This window comes from Squalius cephalus, assembly GCF_949319135.1.
Source record: "Squalius cephalus genome assembly, chromosome: 21".
NCBI classification, from domain to species: domain Eukaryota; kingdom Metazoa; phylum Chordata; class Actinopteri; order Cypriniformes; family Leuciscidae; genus Squalius; species Squalius cephalus.
Window position 1 is genome coordinate 22,116,666 of NC_137142.1, and position 23,197 is coordinate 22,139,862.

The following is a 23,197-nucleotide window of genomic DNA, read 5'->3' on the forward strand; positions in this document are numbered from 1 at the left end:
ATCAATCCTGAACTGTGCTCGCCCTTTAGTCTATAACAGCTCTCTGTGTGTTCCTGTTTGCAGTGGCCTGGGCTGTATCTATAGCCTGTTGGTCAGCTGTGTGTGACTGCGTTGTGATGCTGGGGTCACCCTATTCTGAAGGTCAGCGGGGACACGGATCAGTTTATTGACCGCCAGCTGAATGCAGAGCTCACCCCGGCGGACTGCTCTTACAGTTTACTCTCTTCATGTGACACGCTCACCTCCGCCGGGGCCTGTGGACACTCAGTGTCAGAGAGTAAAGCTCTTTTGTTCATTTCTGTGTAAAAGATAAATAAATAAAGTACAAGGGCATGTAAGACATATGAAGAGTGTTACAGTCCTTTAGTCTGCAAGGCACAGGGGTCACCTGAGAATTCGGCTCTCTGCTGCTAACAGGTCCCGCACAGCACTGCCTGGTCAAGCAGAAACAGACATCTGTGTCTGGTCACAGGGACCATGAGAGGAAAACACGAAGACAAAATAGGAGAGGGGATGAGAGAAACACAGAGAGGGCAAAGGGTTGCTTCACATAGGAGTCATCATGAATCAAACATGCTAACAAAATAAAATAAAATAAAATAAAATAAAATAAAATAAAATAAAATAAAATAAAATAAAATAAAATAAAATAAAATAAAATAAAATAAAATAAAATAAAATAAAATAAAATGGCTAAATTAAAAACTGAACTGAAATGTTCAAAAATAATATTAAAAATACATACTACATAGAAATAAATATTTGTATATTTAAAAAGAATTGGAATATTGTAATGTTTACAAATGGATTTTTTTCAGATGCTTTTATTCAAAGCAACTTTATAAAACATTATTATCAAATTATAATAATATATATTTATTATTATAATCAATATATTATTTCTGTCAGGACCACAACCGTCAAATATGATTGACAATTAGCATACAGTTTGGATTGGCAGTATGGTTCCTTTCTGGGCGAGAACTCCCTGCGCATCCATGCAGCCTAGCATGGATAAGAGCAGGGAGAGCAGCAATAACCCCCCTTGGGGTAAAAAGAACAGAACCAACATGAAAGTTTGCAAATATATTTAATTCAAGATTTTAAAGTACAACATTATTCGATAATTTATTCTGATTCAAGGGGAATCAGAATGCCAAATCCTGACTGGGCGAGAGGAGGAGCTGGGGATGGAGGAGGGTAATTAGCTCCTGAGAAACGCGATAGCTGCTGATAATACTGAAGGAGCTTATATACAGTATGTATACGGTGATAGACGTCGTATTCCTATAGGTAGATGTGGATCAGCTGAGGGTCAGCTGATGCGAGCTAGACTAACGTGACCTGCCAGAACTAACGCTACGCTAGATAATGTTATAATAAAGAGATATTTTGTGCTGAACTTTAAGAGGCTGACTCAGCACATTATAATTTCACTTTATTATAATTAACTGAATATGGGTTTATCAGTTCCATAATTGATAAAACACATTTTCTGTTCTGTAACCACTTGCGTGTTATATTGTGTGTATTTCATTATTATTTTCTGAACATTCTTTCTTTTTTTTTTTTTTTACATTCAACATTCAAAGACATTAAAAAGCTGCTATGGTGCATCCACACTCACAAACAAACAAACATCCAGCCAGGTAAAAATAGGCAAAAGGAACCAAACCCATGAATCTTAATTTCACCCGTCTCATCACAGTAGAGTAAAACTGCGTTTTTTACAGTACGGCTCCCCCCATCCTGTGCAAGTACTACTGTACAGTTAAAAATAACTGAAGAGCGAGTAACTCTCTGGCTATTGATACAACCTCAACTCCAGCAGTGAGGTCACACACAGTCTCCTCCCCCACGGCCCGTCCACGCACGCTCCCTCGCACATGCAGCCGACCCATAACTTATCAAAGGCATTAACAACTTTTCGTTAAAAGGCTATAAAGTCTGGCAGAGGTCAGAGTTCACAGCGTTAGCTCTCCAGAGCAGAACAGCACAGCTTATGGAATCAGTGTAATGTGTTTAACAACGCAGAGTTATAAAAATGGAATGTTTAAAAAAAGAGAGGGAGAGAGAGAGAGACAGAGATACACTCCTACACAAGCCCCTGTGTGTGTCGGAAAGGCAGAGCAGTACAACATTGAACAAAGAGCAGCCAGGCTGGCATGATGCGTGTGTGTATGTGTGTACGTGTGTACGCAAAAGAGAGAGAGAGAGGGTGAGAGTTTGCCCGCGGCATGCCGAGATGTCAAAACTGTCTCTCAGTAGCTGCAGAGAGACGCAGACAAAGGCAGAGAGTCAGCCACTGCTGCTATTGATTACTTCTCACTGGAGAGCACTGTGTGAAGAGGGAAGACAATGGAGCAGATCAAACTCACACGCTCACCTCTCCACCCCACACAGAGTGCCACCGGCCTCTGCTCTCATGCAAACCACAAAGCCTGTGCTGCGCTCGCCAAAACCTCTGCCACATTTCAGAACTAAAGGAATAGTTCGGTCAAAGATGAAAATGACATCATTCACTCGCCCTCGTGATGTTCCTAACCTGTATGACTATCTTTCTTCCGTGGAACACTAAAGGAGAATTTCTGAAAAATGTACCAGCTGCACTTTTCAATATAATGAAAGTAAATGCGTACTGTAGCTGGCGAGCTTCTAAAAACGCAAAAGCATCATAGAAGTGGTTCCTGTGACTGGTGGTTCACTGTATTCCATATCCAAGTGGTTCAGTGTGCTCCATATCTTCTAAAGTCATAGAGAAGATTTGTGTGATGAACAGACTCAAGGTATTAGTTTTATTTATTTAGTTATTTTTTAGTTATTTTCATTATTAATCCTACTTATTCAAATTTGATTTATATTCTCTTTTTTTCTTTTAAATTTCTCTTTCATTGCTTGCTTTCATAGAATAGCATGTAAATTTCAGTCTGTTTATCATACAAAGCTACATTGACTACTTGGACTACTTCTTATGAAACTTTTATGGTGCTTTTGCATCCTTTTTTTAACTAAACAGCCCCTAATCCTGATTTACTTTCATTATATGTAAGAGTGGTTAAGATATTCTTTAAAAAATCTCTTATGCTTCCTACAATAGAAATCCATACAGGTTTGGGATCACATAAGAGTAAGTAAATAGTGAGCGAAATTTTCCTTTTAGGTGAACTATTCCTTTAAAAAACTGCATTTTACAGCTGCACGGATTAATTTCTCTATATATTCCATGTTCTATATCCTAATGAATTGCACACATAAAGCTGTCTGGATATTTTAGTATTCAGGATTATAGTTTTGTTGGACACGTTGAAGCTATCAGTTGTGGACTGGGCCCCATTAAGGGCACTGATGTGGCTTTTGATGGTCCTTCTGCAGGAGTAATAGCTGTGGAAAACGTCTCTCTCTCCCTCTTTTTTTTTCACTCTCACTCTATGCCTCAGTGCCAAAGAGCTCTTGTCCAGGCAAACTGTTAATAAAAAGCACTTTAACAAGACTTCACACAGCCCAAAAGCAAACATCACAGATACTCTGGCCCCTGTAAGCAGAACAACTACACGTTTACATAACTAAACAGAAACATTTAACAGTGGGTGAACCTGTATCCAAGATAAACATGACTATATCGTTTCATGGCACGGACAGTAAAAAACAGAAATGGGTTATATAAACATAATTATGTATTTATATAAACATAGAAAAAAGAAAAAAAAAGGTAGCAACCTCTTTGTCTCTGCACTTTTTTTTAATTCAAGCCAATTATAACTCCATAAATGAAGGTGCACCAGGGGTGTGAGGGGGCAGTTTTGGCTGCTGTGTTCAGGATGGAGGGAAAGGAAGGGTGAGCAGGTGCTGATGTGAATCTGGAGGGCATGTCCATTCATCAAACGGCCCAATCTTACGGCCCCCGCACACAAACAAAATATGCCACGGTAAACATAATCCATACATCAAACTCCAACACAGCAACCCCATTACCTTGTTCTCTCTCCACTGACGTGAACAGAAGCAGTAGAAGCGACAGCCGGTAAAGATCATTCACTTCCCTCTTTTGAAATTCCAGAACCCTCTGCTTTCGTTTTAAAAGAATATTAACACAAAAACACTGCTAAAACAACATAACAAGAGAGCTCCATATGAGAGATTTGAATCTCACAAGAGTTTGAAGTTAGCATGAAGAGTTCAGATGCAAAAGCCTCTAAGTGCCATCTGAAATTTTCTTCTAGAATGATCATTTTTATCAAGCTTGTATATTTAAGTTCAGTAATTTCACTTAAATGGCAATGAAAATTACCTATGAATTGTCATTTAAGTGAAATTACTGAAAAAGATCATTCACTTCCCTCTTTTGAAATTCCAGAACCCTCTGCTTTCGTTTTAAAAGAATATTAACACAAAAACACTGCTAAGACAACATAACAAGAGAGCTCCATTTGAGAGATTTGAATCTCACAAGAGTTTGAAGTTAGCATGTTGCTAAGCTAATAACCAATTTCTTGTCATCTGAGTGAGCAATGAGATAATCTTGTAAACTGGCTGTTGTCAACAACAGAGAAGCTTTTAGGGCTTCATCTGCAGTTTTCTGACAAAATAAAAGATTGGTGGTTTAAAGTATTGAAAATGGAATCAAGACATTAAGGCAAGCCATAAATATTAATATTGTAATTTTACATTTGCACCATAAAATTTGACAAAATTGAGGTAAAATGAGAAAAAGTCTTTGAATCTCTATGATGCCTTAAAACACAGCTCACAAGGTACTGAAGAGAGCAACTGAAGTGTGAAGGGAAAGAGACAGTTGAAAAGAGGAGGAAGTAGTGGACTTTTTTCAGTTGGTGTCGTGGGATTTTACTTTTGAAAGTTCTGTTTGTCTAGGGAGTGTAATGCTAATGTTAAATAAAACACATTAAGAGACGCGCGTTTTTGCAGTTTCTTGGACATTGTGTCTGTATGCTCAGCATGTCCATTTTACAGAAATAGCCTGTTGGCCAAAGTTGCGAGAAATAGTATTGAGTTTGTTCTGTGCCATTTAATACATGCATAGCTAGATCACATCTATCCTTAGAAATCCAAGCCAACTAAGACGGTGGGCAGGGTGTAATGAATTCCATGTTGTCTATGTTGAGCCTGTCCTCCTATACGTTCCGCTCTGGCCTCTCTATGTCCGGTCAGCCTGTCAGTCTGGCCCAGGCTGAGCCGTATCTGGCCTGCGGTTACATCTGGGGTTCAGATCTCTGACCCCAATCGGGTTACATGTACCACAGTCCGTTCTTCCACACACATACATGAGCGGCAACATGAACACACTCTGAAATGCCAGCCGTCTCATGTAGCACACACACTGTGACCTGTGTATCTGCCACCAAAACACTGTACTGGGTGCCGAACTTGTACATACCTTATGCTGGTGTTCAAAAGGATACTTTCTTTCTTTATTTCTTCTGTGGAACACAAAAGAACATATTTTGAAGATTTTTTTTGTTTGTTTGTTTGTTTTTTGGTCCATTAAATGAAAGTCAATGGGGTCTTAAGGTGTTTTGGACCCCATTGACTTCCATTATATGTACAAAAACAGTTTAAATGTTTCTCAAAATATCTTCTTTAGTGTTTCATAGATGAAAAAGGAAGTCTTACAGGTTTAAAATGCCATGAGGGTGAGTAAATGATGAGGAATTTTCATTTTTGAGATTTTTGAGTGAACTATCCCTTTAATACAACATGGTTTTTAGGAAGACTGATAACACACACATACAAAGCATTTGACCGAAGACTCACATTTGCTGGTCTTTCGGTTCACACAACCGGTTCCCTAAAGAGCACTCGGAGAAAACTTCTAGACTGACTATTAGGGGTGTGCCATATCATACCGTCCACGATAATACCGGTATAAATTTTTACATGATAAAAAAGTGTCATATCGCGATATCACTGATATAGCGATGCAATGACGTATGGCGCATTACGTTCCTTAGCACGCACAATAACAACACCTGTCTGAGCGCGAGAGCAGCAAGTCAGCCTCCAATGACGATTTAGTACCTAAAAAGGAGCTACTTCAATAGTATTTTAATAATTCCCGCAGGTCTACCACTTATAATGCGGGAAATTCCCCCGCAAATATTGATTTTACCAACCGCGTGAGTTTTCAGCGGTGCCGCGTCTTCTCTCTCTCTCGCTTTCAAAATGGGTTGCACAAGTCAAGCGTCGATACCACACTCTTGTGTTTAGCAGTCAGGACATGACGGAATTGTCTTTTGTCACTTGCATCGTAACTAAAGTTTATCATTTTCACTTCTTTTTAAGTCTTATCAGTTTAAACATTTGCGATTTTAAACTATTCAGTACTCTCGCGCGCTCTCTGAGTGATGTTTACTCTGCGTGCATACAGTAAAGCCGCCTCACAAACAGCTCGCGAGTAACAAAAGTTATATTTCGCGGATTATATTGCTTTAACGGGGGAAAAAACACGCAAAATTGTGTAAAAATTCCGGTCATGGTTAGTATATTCGTAAACAGTCGGTTATGTCTGAAATAACCATAATACGTGCGTGACAGTGTGACAGACAGTATAACAGTAATGGATCCGGGCACTAGCTCTAAAAGTGACAGCAGCCATATGTGTCTGTCATTAATGTTGTCGTCAAAACAACAAAAGATAGCTTTCATTGTAAGGAATCAGAATTAATAGCCTTTAATTTAATTTAGTCAGGACTAGTGTTATTTTACATTTGATTACCTTATTCAGTTTCTGTAGTATTTCTGAATAGTGTTAGACCTACCCAAAAACGTTTCTCTTTATTTGTATCTTTATTATTTTGTATATATGTTTTGCTACTTTTTTCAATTTAATTCAAAGATTGAAATCAAGCTTCCTTGTGTTGTGTAAACTCTGAAATACAAAATTACCCAATTGTAAAAACACAATGAGTGAGCAAACATTTAGGTGAGATAAATGTAATAAAAAAAATTGTCAATTTTTTTTTATATCGTCATAAATATCATTATCGCAAATATTCTTGAAATATCGTGATATAATTTTGAGGCTATATCGCCCACCCCTACTGACTATTCAGGTCAGCCACACACACTCACTCACATACAACTAAATGTGACTGCCCCCCGGCAAACACATTGAGGAAAAATAAAACTCACCAGGAAATCATTCCACTAAAACTGGTGCGGGTTAATAAAAATGCATAAAAAGAACAGCGATTATGTCATAAACATCTGGTGACATACTGAATGCTTTGAGGAGCATAGCAGAATGTACATAAACACACACCCCCCACACTCTCACACACAAATAAAGCCATATAAAAGAAAAAACTTGTATTTTTTGTCTGGAAAAATCTAAATGACAACATCATCTGTCATTTAAACAAAACATTCAAAGCATTAGGCCAGAGTCACCCCTCATACCCCCAACCTGCGATTGACAGTTGGTGGCCACTAGAGTGATCAAATGGATAACTGTTGTAGCTGTGCTGGTCTAAGGCAGGTGTGTGTGCGTGTGTGTGTGTGTGTGTGTGTGTGTGTGTGTGTGTGTGTGTGTGTGTGTGTGTGTGTGTGTGTGTGTGTGTGTGTGTGTGTGTGTGTGTGTGTTTGTCTGGCAAGGTTGAATAACTGCAGAGCAGACCAGTACTGACCTCTGTTCCCTGTGTCCAAGCTCACCTTTGATACAGAACCTAGCATGAGATGGGAAAGTGGGCCGTGCCTCAGATAAGACAGAATGCTTTTATGACACATTGCTTTAGAAGGAAGGAGTCTACCCTCACCCTCTCGAGATCATTCTAGTGTAGAACATTTTAAAAAGTGTATGTATCAGACCCCCCCCCCACCCTCCTCCCTCACTATTAGGTTTGATACAACGAAATCCAACAAATCGAAGATTCACACGAGTCAAGATCTGTTCTATCAAATCAACAGGAGGTGTGCATTTATGACTTTTCAAAACATTCATGATTGCTAGGACTGCAACAATATTCAAATTCTGGCCAATACCAATAAGACAATAATTATTTTCATGTTGGCTGATGACTGGCCAATGTTATAAACCTAAATTAATGGTAAAAAAAAAAAAAAAAAAAAAAAATTAAATTCAAAAAGTTAATTTGATTAATGAATGTTCATTATGAAAGATGAAGGATCCTTTTTGTATTTAAAATATGCTACAGATAAGAGTAAACTTTTTGAATTGGGGGGGGGGGGGTGTTCATATAAAATTTGTAAATCTTATTATATAAATAGAAAGTTCAAAAGAACAGCGTTTATTTAAAAAATGATCGTTTGTAACATTAAAATGTCTGTCACTTTTGATCAATTTCATGTATGCTTGAAGTATTCATTTCTGAGAGAGAAAAAAAAGTGCTGACCCCAAACGTTTGAAACCTTATATTCACTAGATAATATAATATCATTTCCATTATAGTTTTTAAAGGCCTAAAATTCCCTGATAATTCCAGGTTTTAATGCCTGTGGGAACCCAGTAGACCCGTATCTAAATCAAACGACCTAGCCAAAGTTTCAGATCACACTAGGAATGAATTATGAAGCACAGTCACAACTGATGAATCACTGTTGCTGGGTCAGTGCCGGCCCAGGGTTCACTGACCATCCCTCAGAGAACAGGGAGAAATCGATGGTGTCCTCTGTTGGCCGAGGGTAAGTGGGTCATACATCAGGGGTCCTGGGTTCAGAGAGCTGTTTAGCAAGTGGCGATCAGGCACTGGGCGGACAGTGACAGACTCCACAGAGGAAATGCCCTTGCTATGGCTCACTCAACAGGTGACCCTGTCCAGTCAAACAAACACACACAAGGCCTTCATGTCCCGTTTAATGCCCTGCTATAGCCTAAGCTCAGCATAATGGACAAAACAGTCATAAACAGACCCCTCAAACACATCGATCAAAGCGGGTTTTTCTCAACCTAACAGCGCTTTTTCTCGTTCATTTGAACTCCTCCTTTCCTTTAAATCACCAACGGGTACCCGCAGGTCATGAGCATTATCAGAATTGTGCTTTCATTTTCTTTTGGTGTTTTGTTTTTGTTCTCCAAAGTCCTCCAAGCTAAAGAAGAAGATGACGGAGCCCTGGCTACAAGGCCAGCTAACCGGTCTAAACTGGTTCTGACATTGGAGGGTGTGCAGCTGGTGGAGAGAGAAAAGTAGCATTGTTTTTGCCTTTAGCAAAAAGGAACCTGGAAGCATTTGAGGAATCGGCTGCAGGTACAGTAAAAGAGAGAGAGAGAAATCAAGAAAGAGAAGAGAATGAAAATGAGAGGTATGAAAAAAACAAGCAGGCAGCACGACTGATGAGCGAGAGAGGAGGGTGAGAGGAATTGTAAAGGCTTGAGTGAGTGCGGGCTATGACACTGTCTCATCAAACAGCTGGACCTCAGCCAAGTTCATCTGTTAATGGACAACCACCATAGGGCCCCCAGCACTCCCCCTTCAACCAACGCCTCCCTCACCCCCTCAAACCCTCGCCGCTCTCTCTTTCTCCCAAAAAGAAACAGACGTAGATTATTCTAAAGCCTTTTCTTTTTGTTGGAGATAAACAAAGTACTTCAGGTTCAGGGCTCGCCCTGGGACTCTGACAAAGCAATCTATCATCCTGTCTGGCTCAGCCAGTTTGACCACACTGAGTCCAAGGAGGCTAATGGACCCACTGGACAATTTTGTCTTTGTGTGGTGGATGCCCCCTCCATTCTGCCAGCCCCATTCCAATGCCCCCTCACAGGCACAGATGTGCTTGACCAGGCCCTCTCTAACCTGGATCCATCTCTTCCTCTGTTTTATTAGAAACCAAAAAGTGAAAATGCTTCTAGTTTGCATTTTTGTAATGTATTTAAATATTTTAAATTACAAATTATATTATCAGCTGACAACCTGAATGAATTATTGAGTAAAAAATGAAAATGCATTTTAGAATGTATTAGTTTTAATGACAGCAGCACTCATGTTGCATGAACTCCACATGCTTTATCGCCTTAGAGCATTATGTGTTTCAATGGAAGCAAGAACATCTGACAACAAAGAATCACATGATCAATGTGACAAGTTTCTTATTTTAAATCATATCGTAGCTTTAGTTTAGAAAACATTATTTTGAATGTCAGAATTTCAACGTGTACACCGTGTGAGACTTTAATACAGAGTGATATCAAAATAAGAGGAAAAAAGATGAAAAATAAGAATTAAAGATGAAAATGATAGTTTGTGAGAGAAAGAGCAGGGGAGATAAGAGATAAAAAGAATGGTTAGCATTAGCCTCAGACGTGTCGAGACACATACGCCTCCTGGATTTTCCCTGGAATGACATGCAACGGAATGAAACTCATGAGAGCGGGTAAAGTATAAAAGAACAAGGGAGGGAGAAGGAGAGAAAGTGCAGAAGAAAGGGGGGAAAGAAGTGGACTTAAGAGTATTTTAGTCCTTGCTTGCAGGGATTTTCAAACAGAGGGCGATTTCACAGCAGTTTTGTCTCGCAATCAAAGGCTGCATTATATATTCTTTTCATACTTTTCCTCGGTCAGGTAACACATTTGTCATATTGCACAATGTTCTATGAAGTTGATAAATCATGTGGTATAAGACATGTCACCATACTGTTAGAAATGTTTGGAAAGTTCCTCACCAACTTTTTTGGATATATTTGAGGGGGGAAAACAACAGTTAACAAATGCTGATTTAATAATAAATGTAATGAATGTAAAACAAAAAAGAACAAATAACAAAGTGAGCAACCAATCAGAAACACAGTGATTTTGATCTCCTGAGCCTTAAACACAACACAGCACTCTATCCATTCTTGGTTCATGAAGTTAGACAAGGTAAAATTACTTGCAATTCAGTAAGTGAGCCAAATAAAATTAGAAACTGCTCCAATGGATTACAAAAAAAAGTTTGTTAATCACTAAAAAAAAGAACCCACTTAAAGTAGTTATTCACTTGGGAATCAGACTTCACTGGTTGCACGGTATGTTTTGATTGACTAAAAAAGTACCGTCACATAAGAGTCATTCATTTGAGAATCTGACTTTAAATGACTTTTAATGTCTATTTCAATCGACAGCAGACTGAACAAACACACAAACGTAAATATTAATTTACTATGCCACACATCTTTCTTTACAGCAGGGACTACCAGACAAATCTTACGTCCACTAATTAATATTCATAAGCCTGATAAAGTTTATAATATGTCCCCTCCCACTTTTCAGATCATTCCTGGTTTCTGCTGAAAACTGATACAAGGATTAAGGCAGACACAATATGAGCAGGTCGTCTATATATCATGCATGATCCAAATACACAGGTAAAGCCCCACTGCGTGTTTATGCATGCATACGTGTGTGTGTGCGTGTGTGTGTGTGTGTGTGTGCGTGTGTGTGTGTGTGCGTGTGCGTGTGTGTGTGTGTGTGTGTGTGTGTGGTGTGTGTGTGTGTTGTATGAGCTCATGCAACAGACTAGAGACAGCAGCACCCATCAGGGATAGGTTCCTGTTCAGAGCACAAACAGACACGGTTCACAACCCCCACTGTGAAACAAACAGTCCAGAGCCTCTGCCAGGATCTCATCTCACACTTACACACACACACACACACACACACGAGTGAATGCATGCGGCATACAACAGATCACACAAGCTGACTGCAAGCAGTCCAGAGCAAGACGTCTCAATCAAACAACAAATATAATTCCCAAAGGATGACAACACATTCTCTGCTGCACAGGTGCAAAGAGATGGTGACAAAGAGGGAAAAGAGCTTAAAGCAGAATTCAAGACGGAATTAGACACAGATGGCCGGAGAGAAGACCTCAGGATGGAGAGATATTTGCTTTTTAAGTCCGCTAATCAAGGAGAAAAGAGAACTAATCAACCCGTATTACAGAGATCAGATGTGCCGCCCGGGACGGAGTCAAACGGACAGCCAACGCTCTTCCCCTAAACATGCACAGCCGTTTCGTTCTTTCTTTACCCATTTTGAGACGATAAATTATCCATTAGATTTCATCATATCTAACTAAGGCAATTACATCAAGAAAATGATAGCGCATTTGGAATCAATTATGCATGCCCTTGGCCGGAGACCAGAGGCTGGGAAGTCGGAAAGGGCAGATCCACTCCGCACATGCACACAAAAACACACACACACACACACCCATACATGCAAAGAAACCCATACTACACTGCGCTACACACACACACACACAAATAAAAAAAGACCCTGGATCTCACAGATGTGCCCCATCAGTTCATCTTACTGACTAAAAAGTTCATGCACTTAATAATTTATTTGTGTTCTGGATACGGTTTCCCAGCTGAATATTAACAACTTTGAAGCGTGCTCACAGCCAGGGTAGGGCTAAAGGAGTCCGGAGGAAACAGCGCCTGCCGAGTCCCACCGGCCCGAGTCCATTCTCCTCCCCCTCCTCTCCTGAAACCAGCGTGTCCGTCTGAGGAATGAACCAAGCAGCCGTGCCATACGCAACTTACTTTTACCCTGATTAAGAATTCTTTTTCAATGTAGGTTTCAGTGCTCCCTCGAAGCATTTTTGACATAAACCGACGAGGAGAGAAAGGAAAAGGAACAAAAAAAAACGTAATATGCAACAACAAAAAAAAAAATTATAATTATTATAATTTTATTTAACATTTTTTTTATTTCAGCTCTCTTCCTCTAATTGCTCATTATAATATGCATTATAATATGCATTTATTTGATTGACATTTTTTGTCCACAAGCAGCCTCTTCCTGGTTCAATTACATATGACATATGATATGTACATATTACATATCACTCTCTTTTGGGAAATGTGTGTGCATTTCCATATGGGCTCCTCCGACTGTACGAATGCATGTTTGAGATCTGGAACCATTACAGCCACATGTCCACATGTGGAGGGACACACGCGACGTGCTGAAAGATTTAATTAATTTCCCTCAGCATGTTAACAGAGAGCCTCACTTAGTAAGACAAATCACTCTCAGAAAATGGCACTAGCATTTGAATCCCAGCAAGTGTGTGTGTGTTTGGGGGGGGGGGGGTTGCTCAACATCTGCTTCCTCGTTGGGAAGGGGGTTTACGGAGTGTTTGGAGCAGGAAAAAAAAAATGTGTGAATGTTGTCATATGCAGAAGGTAGAATCGTCATCCGTGTGTGTGTAATTTGAGTGGTTAGACGAGGCTCTCACTGCTATCTCTGCAGTGTGTTACAGCGCAGGGCTGAGCCGGGTCTGATCAGCAGTGATTAAGTGCGCCGCTGTATGCAAAGTGCATTAATGAGGGTGTGCAGAGTCATCAAGTAAATTAAATATGTCAAATCTCCCGGTGAACTTTCAATCTTCACATACAAAATGCTGCTTTCATTTACATCCTCCATTTCTCGCTCAAAATCCGGGATGAAAAAAAGCAAAGCACAGAAGCAATTTATACCTTTGCTTCTTTTCTTTTTTTTTACGCAGGACCCCCTCCCCTGTGGAAGCATGCACACACACACACTTACAAACACACGCATGCTTTCTCATACACAGCTCCCTGCAGAAGGTCTGACAGGCCGTGCTGATGTGTTCAGAATGCGTATGGTAATAGGCCAATCAAAAATGCAAAACAATTGGCAATTACTGAGAAGACCTAATGGTCATTAGAATTTACAACTAGGTAATGAACTAAAGTCTGCCCACACCATGCATATTCATAAAGCAATTTAGGCTTTGAAGATTAAAGAAGTGCTTAAAATTCAAATGAGCCTGAGCAAATTATCAGTAAGATTCAGTCAGGAAGTAGCGGTGTGTGTGTGTGTGTGTTTCTGTGTGTGTCGCCAGCACATGTTTTTACGAGTAGATGTTGCACCATTTTCCTCAAGTTTGTTAACAGGAAAAGCTGCCCAGCGTGTGTGTGTGTAAGCGAGTATGTGAGCCCCGTGGGCCTGACGGAGACTAGTGAGGGTCTAGGTGTGAGCTCAGAGACCAATCAACACAATAATGGCTGCTTAACATAGCTGGCTCTCAGCTTTACTCGACTCTTCGAAATCTTTATTTGTCTCTGTCCTCTCTCGCTCAGATTGGTTAATTCATAAAGACAAAGCGTTTTCTGGCAATTGCCGGTTTATTGAGTAAATGGTCATTTGAAAAGCGGTTCAATATTTGTGGTATAGCAAACATCTGACGAGGTAGAGCGGTAACAGCGGTAATAAAACTAGCTTTAGTGCGGATATAATAATTTGTTAAAATATAACCATAACAATTTTCCATTCATTATGCAAATTACAGTGCTGATATTATACTTACAATGAAAGCGATTAAATTCAATCAAATAGCAAAATAAATACAAATACATTGTATTTATTTAAAAGACAATTTTGCACAAAAAAAGTAATATTTACATCTTTTGTACTATAAAAAAAACACAAAACGAGACATATCGCTGAGAAATAAACTAACAGAATAAGGTTGCTCATGGAACGACAAATCCTTGTCTTCATCAATGAAATGAAAGGTTGATATCTGTGTCTAAATGTACATGGATCAAATATTAGAGCTTCTGTGGTCACAGGTAGATTGAGTCTGTGTGGGCTGCAGCTGGGATCTGGGTGGCTTCATCCCACTCAAATCTAAAAATAAAGCAATTAACTTATTGGCAGGCAGGAGGGGAAAGAGTATGACAGGCCGTCCTGCTCTGGGTGAGGGGTTGTGACCCACACGGATCTCCAGCACAGTAAAGAAGAGCATAGTCACCGCTGGAACTGACAGAACAGAACATTTCTGAGCATTCATATGGATCTATATACAGTATACACACACACACACACACACACACACACACACAAAGCTAGAGTGAGCTTATCACACTATGTGAATCCAATATCAAACACAATAAGAAGAATCAAATAAACATAACCAATCAACCTATTGTTAAACTTGTTTTATTTGCTTTATTTTAAAAATGCTAAACAAAGTAACAAAAAAAGCTCACAAGAATCCTAATGTAACGTTTCAAGCATATCAGCTCATCATTCCAATGAAGAGCTGATTTGCTCGAAAACATCACATTGTGTACTTTTTTGGGTGTGCTGGCTTTTCATGTTCCTTTGATATCCTCTGATTAATTTTACATGTATACATTTTAAACATAAAAAATAATCGTTATTAATCTATGAAAGATCTGAGCCCTCGTCACGCAACGCGTCTGCATACCGTCACCGCTGCAGAGTTTAAACCACATACACACATGCAAATACGTGCACACACACACACACACATACACAAACACTACAACCCACTAAAACTAGGCAGGCACCCAATACCAACATGAGCAGAGCAGGCAACCACCCAAATCACACACAAACACGGAGAGGGAGATACGGACAGCAGCTCCAGTTGTGGCACGCACGTTCTGGAGGACCTCACATGGGTAAGGGGTGTGGAGTGGCTTCAAGTAAAAGTCTGAGTGAAAGGATTTGACGGCGATCCACCAGCCTGCAAGAGACGGCCTGTCCCGCTTAAGACTCTCTTGTTTTTTTTATATAACCGGATCAGAGAGTGGGTATAACATCCCGTCTTCACCTGTGTGAGAAATCTGAGGGCACTTCCCTGAGGGAAATTTCATTGCTCAGAGATTGCTCTTTTATAGCTCAGGTGATAACTTTAAGAGGGGGAAAAAAAGAATTGTAGGAAAAATTTTAAATCAAATACAAATTACACCTCAGATAATTCAGTTATGGGAGAATTTATTAAGAAATGATTGAGTTCCATCTGAGATCTCATTTGATTGCAAACCTTGGTATCTTGCAAATCTGAGCACGGTTTGAAACATTAAACTGGAGAAAAATCGGAGAAGCACAGGCTTACAGCAAAAAATCTCATGCTCTTTAACTTTAAGAAGGAGGATAAAATAATTTTAGAAGGAAAATATGACACAAAGTTGATCTTTTCTCAGACGCTTTGCTAAAATTATTTAACACACATGAGATAACTTTAAACAGACAAACAAGAAAATGAATGTGGATAAATTAAAATGAAATAAAACTATAGCTCATATAATTCAGTTCTTGAAGAATTTGATGAGAACTTTGATTTCCTGGCAAATCTGAGCACAATCTGAAATCTCTTCTATGAGATTCCCTTTTTCTGAATAGAAAAATCTGATAAGCACAAGATTTCAGCAAAAAAAAAAAAAATCTAAATTTAATCACACTGTCGTTTTGAGCAACTTTTGAGATACTAAAGCGATCTCATTTGTGATTTTTCTTCCCTACAGGTGGAAAGCGGTCCTCCCTTAAGAGATTAGGAGAGACAGAATGATAGAAGGAGCGACAAAACAGACAGGAAGGTAGAAGAAAGAAAAAAACACAGAGCTCTCAAGGTGTCTGTAGAGACTCAAGTCCTGCCATCTGTAACCATTAGAGCCCAGATGAATTGATCGTATTGAGCGACCCGGCTGGCGCGGGGGGCAAAGCTGGTCAAGGTGACCTCATAGTGGAGTTGTGTCCGCCCGGTGATACCAGGAGAGATAGAGCAAAAAGAAAGAAGACAGAAGTAAAAAATGAGCTAGCCTAGCGCTGGAGCAGTGACGAGGCCATCGCATGTGTCTGACAGCGTGTGTGTGTGTAAAAGGTAAACAGAGTAGTGGAGGACACCCCTCCTGAAGCCCACCCGATGCCTCTAGCCCTGCTCTGTGCCAATTTCTCTTTGGCATTGGCCACTGAGGGATGTCCTGCAGTACTAGTGCCAACTCACACACACCTCGCATGCACGGCTGCAGAAAACCACAAACAAACTCGCAGGCCTCTCGCAGCCCCACACACGCGCGCGCGCGCGGCCTAGAAATTCGGCACCATTCCTATCTGTGTTTATAGAAGCTGTCTGTAATCCGCAGAGATTTATAAATATGCTTTGTAGTACATAAACATTTTTATGGACGCGTTCCTCTAAAACATCTGACACAATTTGAGAGCTGCAATACGACAGGACCCAGTGGGTCTGTGCGCGTCCACCCACATACAAAACACGCATTCATGTTGGCACAAATAAAACGAGGAGATCAGACCAGAGGGGAGCTTGAATATCAGCTAAATTATCACAAAATCTCTCCGTAGAGGTATAATCACACTTCTCACGAACCTAAAATCAAACCCTACACCTTCTAGACCTGCACGTACCTGCGAACAATAACAGCGTTTTACATCGAGCAGACAATCACTTTTATTTTTCATTTAACATCCTGAAGAAAGACAAAGCGATCGCTCGAGGTAGTCCAGGAAAGACGGCGTGATCAGGTGGCATTATGGAGATGAGGACAGACAGAAAGGAGAGAGCTGGGTATTTCTCCTCTTGCGATGGAGGAGGCGATGCCATTGTCTGCAGGAGGGAGGGACGAGTGAGGGACGGGGGGGGGGAGCATCATTGGGTGCTAAGAGCGTATGAAGGGGTGCGGGGGTGGGAGAACTGAGACGGAGCGGGTGGCACCGTGCCAGGCAGTGCCCGTCTGGCTGCTAAATACCTTTGTTTCCTTGCACGCCAAAAAAAACAGGTAAAACGGACATGATTTGTAGGGTTTTAAGACTTCAAATATACTTTTTTCATTGAACGTCTCTCAATTTCAAGCGAATATAAAAACAATGGCATTGCACAGATAACAAAATACATCAATTCTCGTTTCTCGTTTTTTTTCCCAGGCAACACAAAATTCCCAACCCAACAAAAAATGTGTGCTGTAGCCCATTAGATGAGAATGGCGAATGAAAGGAAGCCGTCCACCCCCACAGCACCAAGCCGACTGTATCATGCAAATCAAGCCCGAGGATGCAGAATATCACAATGTTTCTGCGAGGGATGCTGCGAGACACATCTCCACATGCAGCAAAACCGCTCCAAGTGAATTAAACATCATTCTGTGCTATTATTACACCTCATCCCTCTGGAAAAGCTGCACACCTCTCACACACACACACACACACTCACTCACATATTCAGTAATGCTATTTTTCTAAGATCAGACATGAGATGGTACGTATGCAGGGACTGGATACAAACACATGCAAACACAGATGGGCATACAACAGCACGGTTTTCTTTGAAAGGGAAGGGAAGACGGGTCTTGTGTGTGAAGAAATTCTGTCGTGAAAGGAAATAAAGGTTTGGAAAATTAGGACCACCCCCCCCCCCCCATTTAAATTTGAATACATATTCATAAAGAGTCTCTTTCAAGGCACCATCGCCGTTCGGGTAAGACATGTCTCTTTGTCGCTTCCTTATAATTCATTTTCCTGATTGTAAAAAAAAAAAACATGCAAGGTTTGGGTGTTGCCCCAATATTAAGCCGTGACAGCGCACACACACACACCTGCACAAATAAAATGATCTTGTGACACTGAGCTGCCTCTGTATACATGCATTTTTCCACATGTGCCGTCTATTACGTCTGTCACACACACTGCCATGCAACACGGGGCGGTTCCGAAAATAAAAGCAACTGTCGTGGTAGCCTCGGCTCTCATTGATGACTGAACGTCAGCTAACGTTGCTCCTCACAAGTCCTCTTAAAAAACTATCAGTGTCAGCACACTCGCAGCTGAACTCCAGAAGGGCGCTTTGATGATAATTATGATCATGACAGATCGTCAAGCTCCAGATAATATGTGATTTAAAAAAAGGAGGAAGAAAAAAAAAAAACAATAAGGGGAAAAAAAGCTTAAATTGCTGGGGTCTTTGTTAAGCCACTCATTTGGGTCACATTTTGGCACAGAAAATTGCAGGCAGCTCACATGCCAGACAATCGCACACAGTGTAATTGATTCAATATTAATTGGATGCCCCTGATTTACATTGACTGTTACAGCCATATGCATAGCAGAGAGGGAAAGAGTGACAAAATGGGTGAGCGAGCGAGCAGGAGAGTTAGAGGCATTAAAAAACCCACCCAGCAAAGGCCATTTAAAAAACAATTATCTGTATTGAGGTCCGTTCTGCATGGCGGCAGTGTTAGTCCGATTTAATCTGCCGATTTATTGGAGAGCAGTCATAATTTCTGAAGGGCTGCCATAGCGAAAGACAGAGTCTTGAAAATCGTTTGATAAAAAAAAAAGTTCAGAGCTCCAAATGGCCCCCATATCGTGAGCCAAAGCGAATTCAATCTGTTCCATCGACATGTTTTTGGACAACGCGTTGCGAAACAGAAGATCATAGGATGTTACTCTGCATAATTTTTACATTTCATCAGACGTCTTACATTGTGAAGCAAAGGACACGATGCAGATTATATCAAGAGAGCGTATTCAAAGCTCTGGGAGCAGTATTAATTCAACTAGACACTTTTGTGACAACCTGTCTAATTTTTTGCCATTTTCAGGGAATTGGCGGCTCCAAATTTTCATTTAGAGATTAAAAATTAAATAAATACATTATGTCTGTATCAAATCACAGCATGGGAGAGGAGAGGGTCTCAGTCTTCTCTAAGGCCCTCTCACCAGGATACATCGTGCTATTTGGGGTAATAGACAGCCACACACATGTGTGTATTGCCACTTTCTATGCTCACACAGCAAGTCCATTCCTCTGTGGCAGGTACTGCTTTTCCTCACACTGAGCTGCTCTACATGGAAATGGAGTTGTTACATCACACATAACAATTTCCTTATTTGGTCATCTGAACTACACCATAATGATCCCTCTTAAAATAGATCAAATCAAATAAATAAAATACATAAAACTAAACATTAATAATATAAAATAAAAAAAATATATATATAAAAGAATAAAAATGATGTAAAAAAATAAATATTCAAATAATATATAAAACATAATTCATAGAAAGAATGTACATAAAAAAATCTTAAAAAAGAATATATAACAACAAAATAACTAGATAGAATATACGTCACAAAAATCCATACATAAATAACAGAATGTAAATGTTTTTCTTTAAAGTGTTAAACTATCACCTTCAGTTTCGTGATGTTCCAGCCCACCTCTAACCCAGGTACAGATACACGCACACTATCACAAAGAATTCTAGTTTACATATTCATGGTAAGCTGCAGTCATAACTAACCTTGAATGTGTTATGTCTGAAATCATCTATAATATGGCTAATTAATATCTCTTCCCTGTCTGACCTGCCATGGCAGCATATTCAGTAACATGCTGAGAAGCTGTTATGGTCCTTCTCACAAAATTGTTTTAAAAAAATAATAATAACAAGCACACATAATACCAGTGACCCAACGCTATCAGCTGAACCCTGATACATTATGATGTAAATGAGTTTAATAACCCAGTTTAGCGGCTGACAGAAACAAGAGACGTGTGCGATATCCGGCTCGCATAAAGGTTGTATAATTTGTGCTGAAACTGCATCAACATGCTTAAAACAAAGAGGGCAAGCAGACACAAATGACCCAGTTCAGCCTCCATATCTGATCAAATTTAAACGTACTATAGCACAGCATTGTGTTCCACAGCAGATTATATGCACACAAACTATACAAATGCATTTTCTCTATCTCAAAATATGCAAGTGGGGAACTGTTGGAAAACAACTTGATACTTGAACTCGGCCGCCGATAATTAGCCCAGAGCAAAGGGTCAAGTCCAAATGACTGTTGATGGGGCTAACCGGACCCAGACGCTTCCTGGAACCTGATCTTTGAGGCAGACCAGAGAATGGCCAAACGCAAAGCCAGGGCAGAAAAACAGACTGGAAAGTCTCAGTCTCACATTTTCTACATTTAAAAAACAGCCACTCTAAATCGCCCCACCAGCCCAAGACACTCATGGACACATAATAGCACGCCGACAACTTAATTTCACTTAACGCTCAGCTTAAGGAAGATTAGACTTATGCTGCTATAAAATTCCAGCCTTTTCTTTTCTTTTTATAAAGTTGTTTACAGTGGAAATTAGGAGCTTGTTTTTTTATTGACTGTATTTTCTGTTTTATACAGTGCAAGTCAACCTCTAATTAAAATGCACATCCACGAAACTCAAACAAATAATTAGCGTTGCATTATTGTTCCCTGACAAACCAAAATAACCAAACGGCCTTCCATTTCCTTTCCTTTTTTGACAGAAAGTGAAAATGTGCAGGCGTGCATTTATACGGATAAGATGTGGCTGTGCAAGAACCCACAACGAAATCAAGATACATCTGTCGAGACCACATGAGAGAGGCTGTGCAGCACAGAGAGGCATTTCCCATGAGTCTGTGGACACACACCGAGGGGGATGGCCTCTCCTGTCACAGCAAGGACTCCTCGAACCGCCCCTCCAGTGCCAAATTCTCCCCCTCTCAATCCCTCTTTTTCTCCCAGTAGGGATGTCGTGCCATTAAGAACACACCCTTTGCACTCTACTTTGGCGGCCAGTAACAAAAATGCAACTTTTAAGTCAAAGTCTGCAACTATGGGCCTCGAGGGGAGTGAACGACAAGTTACCAGAGAAAAGGAATTTAAAAAACACAAAGTGCAAATGTGCTAAACCGAAGCATACAGACGGTGGTGGGAATGTGTGATCTACGGTTAGAATCTGAGCTTAATTATCCAAATCCCACAGAGTCCAACTGATGCTCGATTCAAAGCAGCGATGAACTTGAGATAATAAAGCAGATTTTAAAAGTTTTTTTTTTTTTTCTTTCTATCTTTGTATGAAGTAATGCCGGTTCCTCTTTTGGTCTTAATAGCTTCTCACTCTGAGGTTTGATTGAATATACCCCCTTCCCCTTCCTGCCCCACAGCTTTTAAATATTCAGCATTCTGATACGTCTCCAGAGCTGGGAACGAGACGCCCCACGGAGGAAGGACATGTGTCTACGATATGTAGCCCACGCAACAACTCGGCTCCACCACAAATGTTCCTCACACAGACACAAAAAAAAAGAAATAAAAATCACATGGGATGAGATTACCTGTAATGTTTTCCTGTTTGGGACAGATTCCTCGAGAAGACGTCGATAAGCAGTCGTCATCCTCCGGCGTGACCTGGACGCCCACCTCCACGGGGTTGGACGCTCTCCTCAGCTCACCATGCGAGGGCGAGGGGGGCTTATCCACTGCTTTGTCCATGCACAAAGTGCCATTGCACTGCTTCCTTTTGTGCTCAATGAAAATAAGGATGTCTCCCAAAGGGAAGTTCATCTGACACTGGCCACAGGTGAGCAGGTCCTGGTCTCCCTCTGGAGATACCTGTACCAGCCCGCGCTGTTCCTGCCTCTCCTCCGAGACCACGGCTGACAGGGGCTCGGCTGCATACAGGAAGAATCCATATGCGACACAGAGGGAACAAAAAGCAGAGGGAATATTAGAGACTGGGTGCTGTAATGAACGCAGGCAAGATGAGGGAGCACATATATATATCAGGACAAAAAGAGAAGAAAAAAAACACATTTTATGCTCCACATCAAACTCCCACCATTTTAATTTAGTTTTTAATCTCAGATCCATTAAATGTAATTACCTCACACAAGTTATAAATAATAATAATAATAATCATACAAAAAAATCAATTAGTCATTGCCAGTTGAACTTCATTGAACAAGTACAAAAACATAAGATTCCCATAACTAATAGCAAGGGCATGACATTTTATTAACATTTAATTTATTAAATGTAAAAGTAACATCATTTTGTTATATCTGTTTTGGTTCATTAACATTTTGTCTAGTACTAAAGTAAATTCATCTCAGACTGACTCTTTGTTTCACTCAACGATACACACATCTGGATCGTGAAATGACTGCATGGACGACACGTGTAGATCTCCAGCAAACCCAACACAGTCACAGCTGCAGCAATACATGCTTCACGCTTTTTCCCCTCACGACAAAGTTAGCTATAAGGTTCACACACACACATTCAGGTATTTTATAATGATTGTTTAGTGAAAGCTTTTGCGCAGAGGTTACACTAGCTTGCTAACGGTTAAGAATCTTGACCTTCTTTATAAGCTGCCAATTTCATGCTTTAATGAACCTAAAACCACAGAGAATCAAAAAATAGATTTTAATTTTAGTGGGTGATGATTGGTACAGATTTTGATAAAAAGGTGTTGGGATCATGTGCAGGTCGGATAAATTTACTTCAGCCCAGTCTGGGGCAGCAATGAGGGGCAGATGTGAAGAACCTCCTAGACGTGCTTATCAGGAAAATATCCCACGCATTTGCACATGAAATAACAAAGACGAAGTGTGATAATTCTTCCTTCTCTAT

General features: G+C 40.3%; 1 protein-coding gene across 4 annotated transcripts in view; it reads right to left on the reverse strand.

The window, feature by feature from the left end:
• The window catches only part of bcl11aa (BCL11 transcription factor A a), a 53,270-nt gene that overhangs the window by 27,147 nt on the left and 2,926 nt on the right, over positions 1 to 23,197 (reverse strand). For 3 of the 4 annotated variants that reach the window (XM_079855177.1, XM_079855179.1, XM_079855178.1), the window contains exon 2: positions 21,898 to 22,233. In XM_079855177.1, the coding sequence (XP_079711303.1) occupies positions 21,898 to 22,233 (336 nt within the window). Of the gene's footprint in view, positions 1 to 21,897; positions 22,837 to 23,197 lie in introns of those variants that run through there. The other variant, XM_079855176.1, reaches the window with a different exon arrangement.